This window comes from Macrobrachium nipponense, chromosome 28, assembly GCF_015104395.2.
Source record: "Macrobrachium nipponense isolate FS-2020 chromosome 28, ASM1510439v2, whole genome shotgun sequence".
NCBI classification, from domain to species: domain Eukaryota; kingdom Metazoa; phylum Arthropoda; class Malacostraca; order Decapoda; family Palaemonidae; genus Macrobrachium; species Macrobrachium nipponense.
In genome coordinates, this window is record NC_087217.1 from 30,524,278 (window position 1) to 30,540,304 (window position 16,027).

A 16,027-nucleotide genomic window follows, 5' to 3' on the forward strand; every position below is an offset into this window, starting at 1 on the left:
TAAGACACTCTTCCTTGTCTTGCTGGCCACAGCCAAGAGGGTGGGTGAACTGCAAGCACTCTTTCTGGTTGCCAGATCTGGACAAGACATGATTTTGTCATACCTTCCTGAATTTGTCGCAAAGACTGAATCGTCTGATAATCCCATTCCCAGGTCTTTCGTACTGAAGTCGCTGGTCGACTTGTTCGGTAATTTAAATGAGGAATTACGTAGTTCTTTGCCCTGTTAGGGCGCTCTCATGCTATTTACGCCGCACGAAGGACATTCAGGGTCGTCCCTGTCATCTGTTTGTTTCACCCCGAAATGTCAAGAGACCTATATCAAAGAATGGTGTATCCTTTTTTCTCAGAGATCTGATCGTTAAAACTGGTGGTTTGGCTGCCGGGGAAGACCAGACGCTGAGAGCACACAGTATTAGAGCAGTTGCTACATCAGTAGCTTTTATGAAGTACGTCTCAGTCGCCAAGGTGCTTGAGGCAGCGACTTGGCGTTCTAATTCTGTTTTTGCCTCTTTTTACTTGAGGGATATTTCTCTAGTTCTAGGCGACCTTCGTTCTTTGGGCCCGTGGTGATGGCAGGACAGGGTCGTCAGAGGAGGGAATTAGGTAGTCTATCTGTTTTACGTTTGGTTGCTACCTGTATATTATTCATTAATTTTTGTTTTGTTGTATATATTTGTTTTTTGTTTTTGTATTATAACCCATGGCAGTTTTTGGCTTAGTTATAATGGGAATTAGGCAGTTTGGTATTTAGGTATTGTGATGACAAAGGACTGACTGCTTGGCAACTCATGCTGCTTCATTGTCAGTGTGACATGGGGACCAGCCACTGGGTTGGCGGCACTGGCGACTACGCTTCTCCCAGAGTCGATGCCGACCTAGGACTACTGGTTCGCTTGTCCTGACGACTCATGCTTCTTCCACTGTCCTGGACAGGGAATTAATCGATGGATCATCTGCCGTCATCTGGTGACTCGCTCACCATCTACTTTTTGTCTCACCTGTTTTCTTGGAGTCAGACACTCGTGCGAGATCAGGCGACATTTAGTAGCCCTGAGTTTCTTGTTGACGAAGTCGGTTGCGTTGATACACCCCCAATGATCGTGTAACATGATACCAGGTTGGACTGTCAGGCATTCATCCTTTGGGACTGAATCGCCTTTTTGCTCATGAGCCGATTCGCTGCTGGCGACGTTGGGTTGCGCTGATACACCCCCAAGGTTTGCTTAGCTTTGAATCGCCCAGACAGTCCAAACACTCATCCTTCAGGGAAAGAATAGTGCTTGATAGTCTTTCAGGGTGCAGCCTTGCTGTCCTCAATTGTCTGACTGGTCACCCTGACTTTAGTACAGACGGACTGACTATGCACTTACTACTTGTCCTGTGCTACCGCAGTTTGGCGGCATTATGGTAGGAGACTTTGAGTTGTTAGTATCTTAGACCTTGGGTTGAGTTTTAACTGCCTATGATATATATTTCTTTGATTGTTTTATGTCCTATTCTGTCCAAAGGGGAAATTGTACTCAGATTCCCTCCTCCTTTTCAATGTGGTTAATCGGGCTAGATAAATTATATTAAGGTGATGTTTATTAATATGGAATTTTTATTCTAAAATTAATATTAATAATACTTACCTGTATAATTTATCTAGTCCCACCCATCCTGCCCCACGATCTGCCTATCACAACTGATTTTGAGGGAAGGTTTTGTAACTTTCAACGGCAGCGTTGCCAACTGGCGGACAGAATAGGAGGTAACAGGGTTGCCAATGTGGTAAATTTTGGTGCGGTTTTTGGGGATTTAGGGCTAGGTAAATTATACAGGTAAGTATTATTAATAGTATTAATTTTAGAATAAAAATTCCATATTCAACAACTAACTCACTTCAGCTTGAGTAATTTCATCTGTAAAATTATGCAAGAATATTGATATGACTGCCATGACATGTCATACACGTCATAGAGTTAATTTGCCAGTATTTTTATGTATTGTAGAGAGGGTGAAGCTGGGTGTTTGGTTCATCATATTTTCTTTGGTAGTTGAGTCAAGAAGAGGTTTCATATAAATTTTTGTGTATAATGCTGATTTTTACTTTTACAGCTACAATGCAGGCAGCTAGTGTGAAGCATTTATCGGAAGCCTGGTGGAATGAAGCTTGCAAGAAAGTTAAAAATTCTATTGTTTTTATTGACAACTCAACAGCTGAGTGTCTGCATTGGAGTGGTGGACTGTCCAGATTGGTTGAAGCTGGTGCAAAGAATGTTAAAGAGTTTTCGTCTTTTGAGGTATAGTATGATAGCTATCATTTTGTGGTCATGTGATATTTAAATCAGATGTTAATATTTTAAAGTTTATTTAAATTATGGTAGCAGAAATATTAATGTTATGGTTCCCTTGTGACTCCTACCTACAGATGGCACACTGTATGGTACAAATTTTTATTTTCTTTGCAATATCCCTTCAGCCCCATTTAGTACTTATTCACTTCCCTTTGGTCTTTTATCACTTAGCTGTATAATTTATTATAGGTAACTTACCAAGTAATTACGTACTTAGCTATAGTTTCAAATTGCACGGCAGCTAAAATTTTGAAATTTGCTATAGCACTTCCTTTGTTTTGTGTAGGTGACTAGCTCAACCCACTTTCAGTGAAAGAGGAACAACTCGGCAAAGAGCTTCAATTTATTTATGCCCGTGTACGACTGAGGTTCAGTTGTGAGAATTCAGCTTGTTTAGAAATTCTATCGCTTTTCTAGTTGATGGTTCTTCCAATTGCTGAAGTATTTTTGCATTTGGTAGCCTTTGGCACAGTTAGCAAATGTTAGGTTTCATTTTGAGACCAATTTTCATGCATTTAAGACTTTTCTCAAGTTTGTAGACAATTTTTCCTTAATTACAACTTTTTCGATAGTTGACTTGTTTGAACTTTAGCATGTCGGACTCAAGTTCTGCTGTAATCCAGTTTTATCACTAAACATCGTCAAGCCAATGATTTAAGGATTTTAATGATACATTATAGGAATTACGTGCTTCAGTAAACTTAATGCTAAAATATGTATACATATAGTGAAATTAACATGAAATTTTAAGATAAAATTTGTTCTTTCATTCCTTACATTACATAGCAGTGCATTCATCATTTATCATCATGTGTTTCATACAGTTTCATAGCTTAAATGCCATGGATGACATGCTACCAAAAATTATAAGTAGGGCTATCAATACGAAAATAACAACCAAAAAGAGTGAGAATAATAACCTCTTTCTCTCTCATCTTCATGGAGTCACGTCCTGGTCAAGACATCATCATGATCACACTCCTTCGATGGAAGTACGTAGTCTTATGGGGGAAAAATAAAAAATAAGACGTCATTATTGCCTCTATCATTATATTTACTATTGCCCTCTTTATTACACTATAGTAGAAATTTCTATATAAAAAAGATTGTACAATAATATATAGTTAAAAGGAATAATGAAAGGGATACATATAGGAGGAAATGAGAAAAGATTGTAGTGAAAGAAAACCAATGGAATTTCTCCCATAAGGTATCAATGTCTCTCTAAGTAACCATTTTTTTTCACAGAGATTTCTACTATAGGATATGAGAGAGGGTGATAGCAATAATGATAGTGATGATAATGACGTCTTATTTTAGTTTTCCCCCATGAGACTACTTCTGTTGAGGGATTTTAGTTTTCCCCCATGAGACTACTTCTATTAAGGGATCATGATCACAATGATGACATCATCAACTGTTCAAGTGACCAGGACGTGACTACACGAAGATTAATAGTCTTAATCTTTTGGTTGATATTTTCATATTGAGAGCCCTACCTATAATTTTTTGGTAGCATTGTCTTCCATGGCATTCAAGCTATGATACTGTATGAAACACAATATGATAAATGATGAATGCAATGCGATATCATGTAAGGAATAAAAGAATAGATTTCATGTTGAAATTGCATGTTTATTTCACTATACGTACATAGTACATATTTTAGCATCAAGTTTACTGAAGCACATATAATTCATATATCATTAAAACCCTTAGATCACTGACTTTTCTTCGGATAAAACTGAGGTGTATTGAAAGTTATAACTTTTGAAAGACATCTGACAGCCTACATTTGGTAGTACCCTTATCAAGTTTAAATACTGGCAGGGGTGGTAAAAAAGAATGTTGGGGATTCTCACTTTTAAGCACCTCTATATCATATATGCCTGTCTTTAATTGTTCCTTAATTGTTTGGTTAACAAGCTGCAAACATTCTGAATGTTGTTTTAAGTTACTTGAGATTAGACCTTAATATCAACTTAGATTTTCATTCTTTGAGAGTAAATGAGAAACTTTCCCATTCCACAACAAAGGACAACAATACGGCCATTTAATTCCCTACGACAGAGTTTTTTTATGGTAAATTCTACCAACTGGATGTTAAGTTCAATATACTTTCATCATTGTAGAAATTCTGATCATAATTTAAGTAACAATTACATTCTGATTCTAAAAGTTGATCAGTGACCTGTTGCAATGGTTTCTCCATAAGCATACCTCTCATTTATTACAGAAAAGGAACAGCTTACTTCTAAGTTAGTATACATATTAGTGTATCATCAGCTAAAATATCAACTTCAGGGTTCAGCTAAAAGGAACTACGTACTCAGGATATGAATAGTAGAACTACACTACACTCAAATATGTATACTAACAGCCAAGGTTTGCACTTTTCTATTAGCTAAATCATCAATTTTGTTCATGACACTTACCTGCCAGATATATATATATAGCTGTATTCTCTGACGACGACAGAATTTCAAAACTCCCGGCAAACGCAGTGGTCGGCTAGGTGGTTAGTACCCATTCCCGCCGCTGGGAGGCGGATACCCAGGGAACCATTCCCATTTTCTATTCAGATTTTTCTCTGTCGCGGTCGGTAAACAACTGTTTACAGACCTCCGCCTAGGATTTTGAAAACCCCATTTGTCACTTGAGTATTTGGATTGTCGTTTGGTTTCGGACTTGGCTTAGTGATTTGGCATACGCTATTGTGGTTTGGATTTTGATTTTGCTTTTGATTTTTCTTAGAATTGAGATGTCTGGATCTAGTTCTACTAGTTTCAGAGTGTGGTGTAGAAGAGTGTAAGGTGAGGCTACCAAAAGCCTCGGTAGATCCTCACACGGTGTGTGTGAATTGTAGAGGGCATGTCTGCTTTCGCTTGTTGGATGATAGGTGCAAAGAATGTGAAAGTGTTAACTAATGTCGAATGGAAGGTGTAGTTGAATTTATTACATTCGTAGAGTTGAGGCGTGGAACAGGAATTAGGAGGTTCCTTCTCAATGGAGTGCTTCTGTCAAAAAGTCAAAGGGGATAAAGTTGCCCCAATCTAACATAGCTGTAGACATGTTACGCAATAACCCTGGTAATTTTACCTTCAGATAAGGAAGTGATCGTTACCGAAGGGAATGCCCTTTCTACCATTTTGGAATCGATTCGGAACCTTGAATATAAAATGCGAGTGCTACAATCTAATGTGCAAAAGTGTAGTGATAATGTTGGTGCCCCTAGTGATGTGGAGGGGGCGTCAGATCGGTCTGTCGGACTCCCAGAACACAGGGTTACGGGAATTAAACACGGGTCTGGCGTCCCTTCGGCAGACCCTGAAGACGCATCCCAGGCTGCCAAAGATCGTGCGCAAGCTCGAATCTTGAAGGAATGCTTCTCTTCCTCCGAGACGTCCTCACCTCATCGTGGGTGGGAATCTCGGAAGGCCTCTCCAATCGAGAGTGGTAAGGAAGACGTAAGACGTCGCACAGGCGGCCATCGTCTTTCTCGCCCTCTTAGGAAAGGTCTTACGGAAGAGGACGCTTCATCGGGAGATCGAGAGCGTCCTCCGCCTCGATTTACGCTTCGTTCTTCCCCGGAAGACTTCAAAGACAGTATCCCACATAAGAAATTCAGGACGCTTTCTGAGCGTCCTGATTCGAGTCCGGAGAGAAGGAAGAAGGCGTCCCCTCGCCCATCTTCTTCTCAAGGGATCATTCCATCATATGGATCTTCACCATCAAAAAAGACACTCGTAGCGATTCGACAGCAGTTGGATGCGTTTTTCGCCAAGAAAGAAGAAAGATCGCGTAGTCGTAAGAAAGATCTATGGCTACCCATCAAGAAATCTAGACGTTCTCCTTCGGCTTCTCTTCGTTCTTCGTCCTCTTCTGATTCGTCGCCTTCTAGACCTCATCGACTCATTCAGGAACGCGCAAGCAGTCCTGCTGATAGAGTCTAGAAGTATTGGCGAAAGAGAAAAAGACACTAGGTGTCGCACAGGCGGCCGTCGTCTTTTCCAAGAGTCGAAGAATGTTCAGAGGGATCGCTCGGAAGTAGAATTGGAAGAAAATAATCTTGGCTTGCAGGAAGATAGTATTCGACGTAAGAAACGCCTTACTCATCAGGACGCTCGTAAGGACGCTTCTCGGGACGCTCGGTGTCGTAAACGTCGGTTGGATAGACCTGAAACTCACAATGTTAGTTCAGAAGAAAGATATGAGGACGCTTTTGAGGACGTGAGGCTTCTTACAACTCAAGACCGTATTAAAGGAGCGTTTACACGACGTCCATCACGTCAGGACGCAAATGAGGACGCTAGGCGTATTACTAATAAGGACGCTCGTCGTCCTTCATATCAGGACGCTTTCCAGGACGCAAATGAGGACGCTTTTGAGGACGCTAGGCGTCCGATGCATAGAGTTACCGTGGGAAGAAGAGAACAGGTCGCTAGTCAGAAGGATAAGCGCCCTATGCTTCAAGGTAGTAGGAACTACAATATGGGTGCTCGCCAAGAGAAATCGTATGACGTTGGTTTGGAAAATTCGGAGAGAAAGTCAAGTTTAGGAGAACATAGCCGGCTCTCCTCTTCAAAATTTATTTTTGTACAAGTAACTTACCCAGCAGATATATACTTAGCTATAGACTCGGTCGTCCCGACAGAATTTCAAAACTCGCGGCACACGCGACAGGTAGGTCAGGTGATCCACCATTCCCGCCGCTGGGTGGCGGGGTCTGGAACTATTCCCGTTTTCTAAGCCATAATTTCTCTGTCGGTTGAACGAACAACACCTATTGTTCGTTCCTCCATCTTGGATTTCAACTCGTTTGCCGAGAATTTGGATTGGTTTTTTGGTGACGTATTCTGTTTTTTCTCTGGCTTGGCATACGCTTATTGTGGACTGTTTTTCGACTTTGGTTTTGACTACTCTTTCACGATGTCTGACGCTAAGGCTTCACCTATGTTTAGAGTTTGCAGTAGGGAAGATTGTAAGGTTAGGCTGCCTAAATCGGCATTAGATCCTATAGTATTTGCGCTAAATGCAGGGAGAATGAATGTTCTTTTATTAACACCTGTGGTTGAATGCGAGAACCTTACGGAGCTTGAATGGAATGGAATTATCATCATATGCTTTAGGAAGCTTGAGAGAGATAGAGTGAGAAAGGCTTCAGCTAGGTCATCTAGTAGATCTTGCTCTTAGAACAAGAAATTAACTCTCCTTCTAACAATTTTCCCTTAGCCTCAGCTGCTTCTCCCTGTTCTGAATCCAAAGATTCTTCGTCAGAGAGGGAAAATGTAAAAGCTTCAATTAAGAAACTTCAAGCTCAGCTACGAGCTCTAAACCAAGGTAAGAGTGGTGATAGTGACTTGTGTAGTGTCCCCAGTGCACGTGGAGGGGGCGTCCTGACCGGTTCCTCATTGCTCCTAGGCCTAGACCGCTTCCAAACTCCCAGGACCAGGGGAGGAGGAATGTCGAAAGCCGCAGGGAGGATGCAGAACATCCCATTCCCCGCGGTCCAGGCGTTCCCTTCCGGCAGATCCTGTTGTTAAGTCCCAGGCTGCCCTCGGATTGGCCGCAGGAAAAGGCATCCTAAAGGAGTGTTTTTCGGCCTCAGACTCTTCCTCTCCTAAACGAGGATGGAGTTCGGCCTCTCTTTCGCGCCCTTTGAAGAGAGCCTGGAAGGCGCCTAAAGGAGACGCGGCTGACTCCAGCCCAGAGCGTTTTCCCGAGGATTGGCCTTCGGGACCTAAGAAGACTAGACAAGAGGAGCCTTCTCTTCAGGATCCTACGAAGAAGTTTTTGGTTAATCTGCAAGAGCAGTTAGCTTCTCTCGTAGGCTCTTTTGCTAAGGGACTCTACAAGGAGGAAGGATGTCTCGCTCCCTGTTAAGAGTTCCGCTAAGCGCCCCGCTTCGTATAGGAGAGAACCCTCACGATCTCCAGGGCGTTTATCGCCTTCGTCGAGAGACTCGTCTGATAGGAGTTGTTCTCCTGAGAGAAGAGCCCTTTCGCCCTATAGGCTGTCTTCCCCGAAGCGCCCTCTGAGACGTCGCGAATCGAGCAGAAGTCTCGATCGGTTTAGGTGCAAGGAACCGGAAAAACCGATTTAGGTATCAGGATCCCTTGGGTCTGAGGGACCAGGAGCCAGACAGCAAAGCAGCAATGCAGGACCCAGGAGCAGAGACGCAAGAAAGGGCGTCAAGAGCCTCTTAGAACACAGGATTCAGGACGTCAGGATTCGCTAGAAGGCAGGAATCAGGACGCTATGAGCAGGACGCCAGGAGTCAGGGCGCCAGGAGTCAGGGCGCCAGGAGTCAGGGCGCAGGAGTAGGCACGCCAGAAGGCAGGACGCCAGGAGTACGTTAGGCGTCAAGTGTTAGGGCGCCAAGAGCCTGTTAAGCGTCAGGAATCAGGACGCGGGGATCTTTTCAAGCGCCCTGAATCAGGACGCCAGGAGCCTAGCAAGCGCCACGAACCTGACGAACCTAGACAACAAGAGTCTAGTAGGCACAAGAGTGTTTCCGACAGGCAGGAGCCTCACTCTTCGTATAGAAGTGCTAATGTTCCGCGCTCCCCTTCTCGGGAAAGGAGTTCTTCTCCCGGGAAGAGCCAGATCACTCCAAAACGATCTCCTTCTGTGGATCAGTTGGACCAGGTACGGAAGACGAAGAGCCAGTAGAGTAGCAGTTTCTGACTACAAGAGACTTTCTCTTTTGCTGCTATAGGAGTTCGGAGACTCCCTTCATCCTGCGGACCCCTCCTTCACCAGGATCGGTTGATGGCCAGCACTAAAGCTCTCAAGTCGTCTTTCCTTCGTCAAGATGCGCCCCGCTCTTTGTATGAAAAAGGCATTAAAGACTTTTTCAGAGTGGTTGACTTCCAGAAGGGAAGCGGGCAAGACAGTTTTTTCCTGCCCTCCTTCCAAGTTAACAGGCAAACCAGGAAGGTGGTACGAGACCAAAGAACCTATGGGGTTAGGTCTGCCTTCTTCCGCAGATGCGGATTTGCTTCCTTAGTGGACTCTTCTAGGAGGAAGTCGTTGCTGTCTGCTAAGGCGACTTGGGGCATGTGTGAGCTAGACCACCTTCTAAAGGGCCTATTTAAAACCCTAGAAGCTTCAACTTTATGGACTGGGCTTGGGAGCGTTAGCGAAGGAGAGCTCAGGACACTGACTTTGTTTCCATGGAGGAACTTTCGAGCGTCCTGGCTTGCCTGGACAGAGCGGTCATGGACGGTTCTGTGGAAGTTGCCTCTCTTTTTGGAACGGGAGTATTAAAGAAGAGATCTGTCTTTAGCTCTTTTTCTTAGCAAGAGCAGTATCACATTTGCAAAGGACATCTCTTCTTTTGCACCGTTATCCCCCCGCACCTTTTTCCACAAGAGACTGTTAGAGAGGTTTCTAAAACTCTCTTACGGAGAAGGCAACTCAGGATCTCCTCACGCACTCAGCCAAGAAGTTTAGACGGCAGTGCCTAGACCGCAGTGGCCTATAGAGAAAAAAGAGAGACCCTCTTTTGTTCAGCCCTTTCGAGGTGCCTCCTCTTCTAGAGTCCCCTCTTAGAGGGGTCGCAGACCAGAGAGAAGGAGTAGACCCATCTAGAAGGTCCTTCGGGGAAAGTCTAGATGAGCAGGAAGTCCTCCAGACGAAAGTAGGCGCCAGGCTACTCCACTTGCCAAAGTCTGGGCGCAGCAGGGAGCGGATCTCGGTCCCTCTCTATCCTGAAAAAAGGATACTTGATCCCCTTCAGGGAAAAATCCTCCCTTGACGACAACTCCAAGGGAGTTGACCGCAAGATACTCGGATCCGGTCCGAAAGCTTGCTATGTTGGCAAGCAGTGGAACAGATGATTTCCAAGGAAGCGGTAGAAACTGGTTCAAGATCTCCAGTCTCCAGGATTCTACAATCGGCTATTCCTGGTACCGAAAGCATCGGGGGATGGACGACGGTTCTAGACGTCAGTGCCCTGAATTTCTTTGTTTGTATTGAAGAAGAAATTTTTCAATGGAGACGTCTTCCTCTGTTCTATCTGCTCTTCGTCCAGGGGCGACTGGATGGTGTCCCTGGACCTTCAGGATGGCGGTATTTCCATGTTGCCAATTCATCCGGCAGGCAAGGAAGTATTTTTGAGGTTCATGTTCCAAGGGAAAGTGTTCCAGTTCCGAGCGATGTGCTTCGGACTTTCGACTGCCCCCCTCAAGTCTTTTCGGATACATCATGAAGAATGTAGGCTTATTGGCCTACATCTGGAAGGGATCAGGATCTCGTTATATCTGGACGATTGGCTAATAAGAGCCCAATCGGAGAAAAAATGTCTGGAGGACCTATTAGTTACTCTAAAGTTGACAAAGTCCTTAGGACTTTTAGTAAAATCACGAGAAATCCATGCTGACTCCCCAGCAGCAGTATTGTCTATCTGGGGATTCAGATGGATTCTCGGATTTTCTAGCGTATCCTTCGCAGGAAAGGAGAGAACGCTGCTTAGAAAAGGTGTCAGTCTTCTTAAGGAAAGAACATTGTTCCGCTGAGGGAATGGATGAGCTACTGGGGACCCTCTCCTCGATGGAACAGTTCGTTTCTTAGGAAGACTTCACCTACGACCCCTTCAATTTTATCTGAAGGAGAAGTGGGATTGGAAGTCCAACAATCTAGGAGATACATTTCCAATCTCGCAAAGGGATCAAGGAGAATATCCGTTGGTGGTTAGATCCACAGAAACTAAGCAAGGGAATCTCCCTTCGCTTACAGAACCCTCGCCTAGCGTGTGCAGACGCCTCAGATTCAGGGTGGGAGCGACCTAGGTTCGCAAGAAGTGTCAAGCACTTGGGGGGGAAGGAGAACAAGTGTCCTGGCACATAAACAAGAAAGAAGCTAACAGCCATTCCATCTAGCTTTGGTTCATTTCGAGGAACAGGTCTCAGGTCTGGGGATTCAGATTCACTCGGACAACACAACAGCCCTCGCTTATATAAAGAAACAAGGGGGGACGCATTCCTTTTCCCTGTACGAATCAGCAAAGGATCTGCTGATTTGGGCACAAGAAAGGAAGATCTCTCTCCTCACAAGGTTTTGCAGGGAGAGAAAAATGTCCGGGCAGATCTGTTAAGCAGAAAAGAACAAGTCCTACCCACGGAATGGACTCTCAATCCTCAGATTTGCCAACAACTTTGGCATCTGTGGGGGAGCCCCAATCCCATAGACCTGTTCGCGACCAACCAAGAAATCACAGATTAGAAACCTCTTGCTCCCGAGGATCTCGGCACAAATCCTCAAAAAAAAAGCAGTAGCAGTAGACAGCTTTCTGCTAGATTGGACGGGCTTGGACGCATACGCCTTCCCTCCTTTCAAGATAGTAGGAGAAGGTATTGAGGAAGTTCGCTTGCCTCGGCAAGGAACAAGAATGACCCTCATCGCTCCTTCTGGCCGGCTCTCGATTGGTTCACAGAGGTGCTGGAGTGGTTAGTGGATTTTCCAAGATCGCTTCCACTAAGGAACGATCTTCTCAAACAACCCCACTTCGACAGGTTTCACAAAAAACCTCCCCGCTCTAAGTCTGACCGCCTTCAGACTGTCGAAGGACTTGTCAGAGCAAGGGGCTTTTCACGAGAAGTGGCGAAGGCTATTGGCAAGAGCCAGAAGAGTCTCCACTTCTAAAGTATATCAGTCGAAGTGGGAGTTGTTTTAGAAGATGGTGTAAGGGAAAGAAAATATCCTCCTCCAGTACCTCTGTAACTGAAATCGCAGATTTTGTTTTCCTATATTTGAGAAAAGACTGTAACCTGGCAGTTTTCAACAGTGAAGGGTTACAGAAGTATGCTGGCCTCAGTTTTTCGACATAGAGGAATAGATCTGACAAATAATAAAGATCTTCATGACCTTATAAGGGTCTTTTGAGACCACGAAAGAACATGTAATCAAGAAGCCTAGCTGGAACTTGGATGTGGTCCTCAAGTTCCTAATGTCGGAAAAATTTGTACCGTCTCACGCAGCTTCGTTTAGAGACTTAACGAGAAAGTCATTATTCCTTTTTGCGTTAGCAACAGCCAAGAGAATTAGCGAGTTGCAAGCTTTGGAAGGTAAAGTGGGTTTAAGAAGGATTCAGCGATTTGTGCTCTTTAAACCATTTTTTCTAGCGAAAAATGAAAATCCCTCAAAGCCTTGGCCAAGAAGCTTTGAGATAAGGACTATCTTCATTAACAGGGAGAGAACTAGAAAGGACTTTGTGTCCAGTCAGGGCACTCAAGTTCTACCTGGAGAAGAAGAAGTTGCTGAAAGGTACAGAAGAAAGTCTTTGGTGCTCTGTAAGAGATCCGAAAAGAGCGATTTCTAAGAACGCCTTACATACTTCATAAAAGATGTAATAAGGGAAGCTCACCTTAAGTGCGAAGAAGAGCATCTCAAGGTTCTCAGAGTGAGAGCTCATGAAGTGAGAGCCATAGCTACGTCTATGGCATTTCACAAAACATGGTCGCTTCAGGCTCTTATAGAGTCGACATTTTGGAGATGTAATTCGGTGTTCGCCTCGAATTACTACCTAAGAGACGTTAAAATTTCGTACGAAAAAGAAGTGCTTTGCTCCTGGGGTGCGTTATGTTTTCGGGCGAATTTCCGTGTCTGGGAGAAGGGGCTGAGGCTAATCCTTCCTATTTAGTTTAAGGCTTAATTTACTGTTTATTGGTGGTTGTTTTTATTGGTAATTGTCAGAGGGAAATAGGGACCCTCTTACAATTCATAGATTGTAACAATACTAACATGTCAGGTGATCGGGATTGGCTTCAGTGCTCTTTGGTGATTTGTTTAATAACCTTAACTCTGTCATGTAAGAGGGCGAGTCTCCATTGATATTGGACAAAATAAAGGTCAAGGCTCTACCATGTAAGTGGGTCAGCCCCCATTGGTACGATCCAGTATAGGCTCTGTCGCGTAAGCGGGCTAGCCCCCATTGACACGATCCAAAGAGTTATTCAACCATAGGTTCATTCCTCGTTGAAACTCTTGAGGCAAGCAGACTCATCGACAGTAGTCATGAAGTCTTTAGCCCAATAAGGTAGGAACTATGGATTATGTTATCCAAGAACATAGGTTGTTTTTTCCCTGTTTTTTAATGTCTTTAGTTTAAGTATTATTTTGTTTTTAGCTGTCTCTTGCCCGCCACCAAGGGTGCCAATCAGCTAAGTATATATCTGCTGGGTAAGTTACTTGTACAAAAATGATATTGTTAAGATACAATAAAGTTTTGTACATACTTACCTGGCAGATATATACGATTAATGGCCCACCCAGCCTCCCCTCAGGAGACAGGTGGAAGAGAAATTATGGCTTAGAAAACAGGAATAGTTCCAGACCCCGCCACCCAGCGGCGGGAATGGTGGATCACCTGACCTACCTGTCGCGTGTGCCGCGAGTTTTGAAATTCTGTCGGGACGACCGAGTCTATAGCTAAGTATATATCTGCCAGGTAAGTATGTACAAAACTTTATTGTATCTTAACAATATCATTTCAAGTGCAAGACCTACGTTTCGAAAGGGAGGTGAAACTTCGGTTTCTTCTCGCTCAATTCAGGACAAGTCTGCGTCTCCCTTAGAAGAGAAATCGTCAAGCGATCCTGTCTCGGAAGAGGAGGAGGATCCTACAACCTCATCCTCTGTGGATTATAATACTTTAACTTGCCTTTTAAAAGATTTGTTTCCCGAGAAGTTTCGAGCTCCAGTTCCTCTCTCTCCACCTTCGCAGCTAACCTCTTCGAAGGCAAGGAAGACTCCAAACTTTGTTAAAATGGCCACTTCGCTCTCAACTAAAAGGGCTTTTAAAAGAATCTACGATTGGATGGAATCCAAAAAGACGAAGGGCAAGACTTCTTTTGCACTTCCCCCCACAAAGCTTAGTGGAAGATCAGGGAAGTGGTATGAAACAGAAGAAGAAGCAAGTTTAAGAATCCCTTCTTCTGCACAAGGTGATTTCGCCAACTTGGTGGAGGCGCCTAGAAGATCTTACCTGGCATCAGCAAAAGTTTCTTGGACAATGTCAGAGATAGATCACCATCTCAAAGGCCTTTACAAAACTCTAGAAGTTTTTAACTTTCTAGATTGGTGTTTGGGCGTCTTAGATGTGCAGTCTAGAAGCCCAGATTCTATTTCATTAGAGGACTTAGCGAGTATTTTGTCATGTATGGACAGGGCAGTAAGGGATGGCTCCGACAAACTGGCATCACATTTTGCGTCGGGAGTCCTGAAGAAACGCGCACTTTTCTGTAGCTTCACAGCTAAGTCAGTGTCGCCTGCGCAAAAAGCAGAACTGTTGTTCGCTCCCTTTTCTGCTCATCTTTTTCCTCAATCGATGGTAAAGGATTTGTCAGTAAATCTCCAAGAAAGAGCGACGCAGGACTTATTGTCTCGGTCTTCGAAACGTCCTACTGATCAGACATCTTCACGAACCACGCAAGCTTCCAGGAAGAATTATAAGCCCTTTCATGGAAGAGCCTCTGCTCGAGGGAGGAGTTTTCCTAGGGGCAGAGCCCCCCTCAAAAACCAGGGGAAAGAAATGACTTTTCGGCCCTTCAGGCACCAGTCGGAGCGAGACTCGCTCTTTTCGCAGAAGCATGGAGGATAAGAGGGGGGAACTCTTGGTCACTCGAAGTGATCGAGAAAGGTTACAAGATCCCGTTTCTATCAAAACCTCCATTAAGCATAGAGCCAATAGGCCTTTCACCCTCTTATCAGAATTCAAAGCAGCAGATCTTGTTAGACCTTTTGGATCAAATGTTGGAAAAGAGAGCAGTAGAAAGAGTTGTATCACGGGACTCCCAGGCTTCTACAACAGGCTTTTCCTGGTTCTGAAGCACTCGGGAGGATGGAGACTTGTCCTAGATGTAAGCAGGCTGAATCTTTTCGTAAGGAAAATAAAATTCAAGATGGAAACTGCACAGTCTGTTTTAGCATCCCTGAGACCAGGAGATTGGATGGTGTCCTTGGATCTTCAAGACGCCTATTTCCATGTTCTGATCCACCCTCGGTCCAAGAAGTTCCTCAGATTCGTCTTGAAAGGACAGGTCTTCCAATTCAGAGCTCTCTGTTTCGGGCTGAGTACAGCCCCTATGATATTCATGCTTCTGATGCGAAATGTAGCAAGATGGCTCCACCTCTCGAAGATAAGAGTCTCACTCTACTTAGACGATTGGCTGATCCGGTCGACATCGAAGGAAAAGTGCCAGGAGGACCTTCACACGACATTACAGCTGACGAACGACCTAGGCCTTCTTGTCAACTTCGAGAAGTCCCATCTGATTCCCACACAGTCCATCGTGTATCTGGGGATTCAGATGGATTCAGTGGCTTTTCAAGCATTTCCATCCATAGAACGTCAGCTAAAATGCTTAGAGAAAGTATCGGTCTTCTTAGAGAAGGAAATATGCTCGGCGAGGGAATGGATGAGTCTGCTGGGGACCATTTCCTCGCTGGAAAAATTTGTTTCTCTGGGAAGACTGCACCTCAGACAGCTTCAGTTTTTCCTAGCAGACAACTGGAAGAACAAGAAAGACCTAGACGAGATTTTGAGAATCCCTCAGTCGATCAAAGAGCATTTGAAGTGGTGGTCCGATCCCGTCAAGCTATCGGAAGGGATGTCCCTTAAAGTTCTGAGCCCAGACCTAGTGTTGTTCTCAGACGCGTCCATGACAGGCTGGGAGCAACACTGGGGGA

At 44.3% G+C, this 16,027-nt stretch overlaps 1 protein-coding gene across 1 annotated transcript in view; it reads left to right on the plus strand.

Moving 5' to 3' along the window:
- LOC135201639 (sec1 family domain-containing protein 2-like) overlaps positions 1 to 16,027 on the plus strand; it is a 238,259-nt gene that overhangs the window by 27,659 nt on the left and 194,573 nt on the right. Inside the window, exon 2 of the mRNA XM_064230729.1 lies at positions 2,100 to 2,284. Within this exon, the coding sequence (XP_064086799.1) occupies positions 2,105 to 2,284 (180 nt within the window). The 5' untranslated portion in view covers positions 2,100 to 2,104. The remainder of the gene's footprint in view (positions 1 to 2,099; positions 2,285 to 16,027) is intronic.